Source organism: Corapipo altera, unplaced genomic scaffold, assembly GCF_003945725.1.
Source record: "Corapipo altera isolate COAL_440 unplaced genomic scaffold, ASM394572v1 59174, whole genome shotgun sequence".
Lineage (NCBI taxonomy): Eukaryota > Metazoa > Chordata > Aves > Passeriformes > Pipridae > Corapipo > Corapipo altera.
This window is the reverse complement of record NW_020887689.1, coordinates 1-3,742: the sequence shown is the minus strand read 5'-3', so window position 1 is coordinate 3,742 and position 3,742 is coordinate 1. Positions and strand designations below refer to the sequence as shown.

The window sequence follows — 3,742 nt, the reverse complement described above, 5'->3', positions numbered from 1 at the left end:
CCCCAACATCCCCAACATCCTCAAATCCCTAACATCATCAACACCCCCAGCACCCCAAATGTCCCCAACTCCCCTGCCGCCCCCTCCGTCCCCTCCGTCCCCGCGTCACCGGCGTCGTCGAGCAGGACGTTCTCGGGTTTGAGGTCCCGGTAGACGATGCGGTGCTGGTGGAGGTGCTCCAGCCCCAGCAGGATCTGCGCCGTGTAGAACACCGTGCGCGGCTCCGCGAACCCCGGGTTCTCCTCGTCCACGTTGTAGATGTGGAACCTGCGGCGCCGCGGGGACACGCTCAGGGCACCAGGGACATGGGGACATGCCAAGGACATGGGGACACAGCAGGGACGCGCTCAGGGCGCCAGGGACATGGGGACATGCCAAGGACATGGGGACACGGCAGGGACATGCTCAGGGCACCAGGGACATGGGGACATGCCAAGGACATGGGGACACACCAGGTCTCTGGGGAAATGCCAAGTACATGCCAAGGACATAAGGACAGGCCAGGACCCTGGGGACACTCTGGGGACATGCCAAGGACATGCCAAGGACATAGAGGACACTCCAGCCCTTGGGGACATGCCAAGGACGTGGGGGACACTCCAGCCCTTGGGGACATCCCAAGGACATGCCAAGGGCATGGGGCCCACTGGGAACATGGTAAGGACACAGGACACATTGGGCCCTGGGGACATGGTAGGGACATGCCAAGGACACAGGGGGCACCCCAGCCCTTGGGGACGCGCCAAGGACATGCCAAGGATGTGGGGACACGCCGGGGGGACACGCTCTGGAGACCCCAGCACCACCCTCATCCCCAATCCCACACACACACGTGTGGCACACACCAAGGCCACGCCCAACACACCACCAGGAGCCACCCCCGGCAACCGCACACCAAGGACACGCCAAGGCCATGCCAAGGCCACGTCAGCCCCCCCCCGTACCGCAGGTCGCCGCCGTTCATGATGGTCATGACGAGGCAGAGGTCGGTCTTGGTCTGGAAGGCGCAGGCCAAGGACACGATGAAGCGGCTGTGGACGCGCGCCAGGATCCGCTTCTCCACCATGGCCGCCTGCACACGCCAAGGACACGCCAAGGACACGTCAGGGACACGCAGGGGGCGCTTGCCGAGGACGTGGGTGGTGCACACGCCAAGCACGTGTCAAGGACACGGAGGTGGCACGTGCCAAGGGAGACATATGAAGGTCGCGCCAAGGCCGTGTTGAGGGCACGTGAAGGACATGCCGGGGACACGTCAAGGACATGCGGGTGGCATGTGCCAAGGGAAACATAAAAAAACATGCCAAGGTCATCCAGAGGAGCAGGTCTGGGGACAGAGGGATGGATTTCGGGACAGAGGGACGGATTTGGGGACAGAGGGGTGGGTTTGGGGACAGAGGGACAGATTTGGGGACAGAGGGATGGATTTGGGCATTCAGGGATGGATTTGGGCACTCAGGGGTGGATTTGAGAACAGACAGATGGATTTGGACACAGGGGGACCACTGAGGGGACCGAGGGACAGATTTGGGGACAGAGGGACCACAGGGATGGTTACGGAGGCAGAGGGACGGATTTGGGCACAGAAGGACAGATTTGGGCACAGAGGGGCAGATTTGGGCACCGTGGGACCACCGAGAGGACCGAGGGCCGCCCCTGGGGGACACCAAGGCGTCCCCACCTCGTATCCCTTGCGCTTCTTGAGGCGTTTCTTGTTGAGGCGCTTGTTGGCGTACATCTTGCCGGTGGCGCGGCGCTGGCAGGCGCAGACCTCGCCGAAGCCGCCCTTGCCCAGCACGCGGAACTCCACGAAGGCGTCGGCGCCCACGGGCTGCCCCTCGAGCCACTTGAACTGCACGTAGCGCCCGAACTCGGGCGAGGCCCGGTACGGCCCCCAGGCCGCCGCCTCCAGGTGCTCCAGCAGCTCCCGCCGCGCCTGCGCGAAGGCGTCGCCCGGGATGGCGGAGCCTGAGGGGCGGGAGGGGCAAGGGAGGGGGCGGTGAGGGGTGGTGGGGTGGTTATTGGGGGGTCATGGCTGCCCGTGCCGTCGTGGTCGCTTTTGGGGGTGTCATGGCCACCGTTAGGGGTGTGGGGGGAGGTGTCATGGCCGCCATTGGGGGTGTCATGGCCGCCATTGGGGGTATCATGGAGGTGTCATGGCCGCCATTGGGGGTGTCATGGTCGCCATTGGGGGTGTCATGGCTGCCGTTGGGGGTGTCAGGGAGGTGTCATGGCCGCAATGTTGTTGCCATGGCTGCCATATTGGTGTCTTGGACGCCATATTGGTTTCTTGGCTGCCATGTTGGTGTCATGGCTGCCATGTTGATACCATGACCACCATATTGATGCCATGGCCACTATATTAGTGCCATGGCTGCCATGTTGGTGTCATGGTTGCCATATTCATGCTATGGTCTCCATCTTGATGCCATGGCAGCCATGTTGGTGTCATGGCTGCCATATTGGTGCCATGGCTGCTAATTGGTGCCATGGCTGCCATATTGGTGCCATGGTTGCCATGTTGGTGTCATGGCCGCCATATTGTTGCCATGGCCACCAAGTTGGTGCCATGACCGCCATATTGGTGTCATGGCCTCCATGTTGATGCCATGGCTGCCATATTTTTGCCATGGTCATCATGTTGGTGCCACGACCGCCATATTGTTGCCGTGGCCGCCATGTTGATGCCATGATCACCATATTGGTGCCATGGCCACCATATTGATGCCATGGCCACTATATTGTTGCCATGGCTGCCATGTTGGTGTCATGACCACCATATTGGTGTCATGGCCTCCATGTTGATGCCATGGCTGCCATATTTTTGCCATGGTCATCATGTTGGTGCTATGGCCGCCATATTGGTGCCATGACCGTCATGTTGGTGCTATGATCACCATATTGGTACCATGGCCATCATATTGTTGCCGTGGCTGCCATATTGGTGCCATGATCACCATATTGATGTCACGGGCGCCATATCGATGCCATGGCCGCCATGTTGGTGTCATGACCTCCATATTGTTACCATGGCCACCATATTGATGCCATGGCCGCCATGTTGGTGTCATGGCCGCCATATTGTTGCCATGGCCGCCATGTTGGTGCCATGACCTCCATGTTGGTGTCATGGCCGCCATATTGACGCCACGGCCGCCATGTTGATGCCACGTCCACCATGCCGGCGCCACGCCCGCCACGTCAGCCCCTCACCTGTGGGCACGGCCGTGGCAGCGGAGCTGAGGAAGCCGCAGTGCTCGGCCCCGCCGGCCGTGAAGAACCGCCCCTGCAGCTTCTTGGCCTTCTCGGCCCTCTCGGCGTCCTCGCACTGCTCGAAGGCCTCCAGCTCGGCCCACAGCGCCCCGGCCGCCGAAAACTCCGGCGTCCCCTCCAGGAAGCGTCGGAAGAGCAGCTTCCCGATGGGCTGCTCCACACACTGCCACCGGAACGACGTGTCCTGGCCTCCGTCCGGGCTGTGGCCGGGGGGGCCGTTGGGGGCCGCGGGCCCCCCGTTCTGGGTGCCGGTGCCGCCGGCGCCGCCCAGTTGGGCGCGCAGGGCCTCGCACTGGGAGATGTGGGGCAGGCGGAGCCGCGCCCGCGCCCGCTTGTCCTTGCCCCCCGCGCCGGGGCCGCCCCGCGCCGACACGTAGGCCGAGTTGGCCACCGCCGTCTCCAGGCCCCCGATGTCCATGGCTGTGACACACGGAGGGGAGGGGGGGACACATGAGGAGGGGGGGGGAGG

The 3,742-nt window shown here is 63.0% G+C and overlaps 1 protein-coding gene across 1 annotated transcript; it reads right to left on the bottom strand.

The window, feature by feature from the left end:
- Positions 1-109: 109 nt before the first annotated feature.
- LOC113941723 (rhodopsin kinase-like) lies at positions 110-3,692 on the bottom strand (the record flags this gene model as incomplete). The annotated part of the gene is made up of 4 exons (XM_027632861.1): positions 3,214-3,692; positions 1,682-1,968; positions 945-1,072; positions 110-267 (listed from the first exon to the last, which is right to left on the bottom strand). Coding segments are annotated over exons 1-4 (1,051 nt in total), but the record flags the coding sequence as incomplete, so codon positions are not given.
- Between the last annotated feature and the right edge of the window lie 50 nt (positions 3,693-3,742).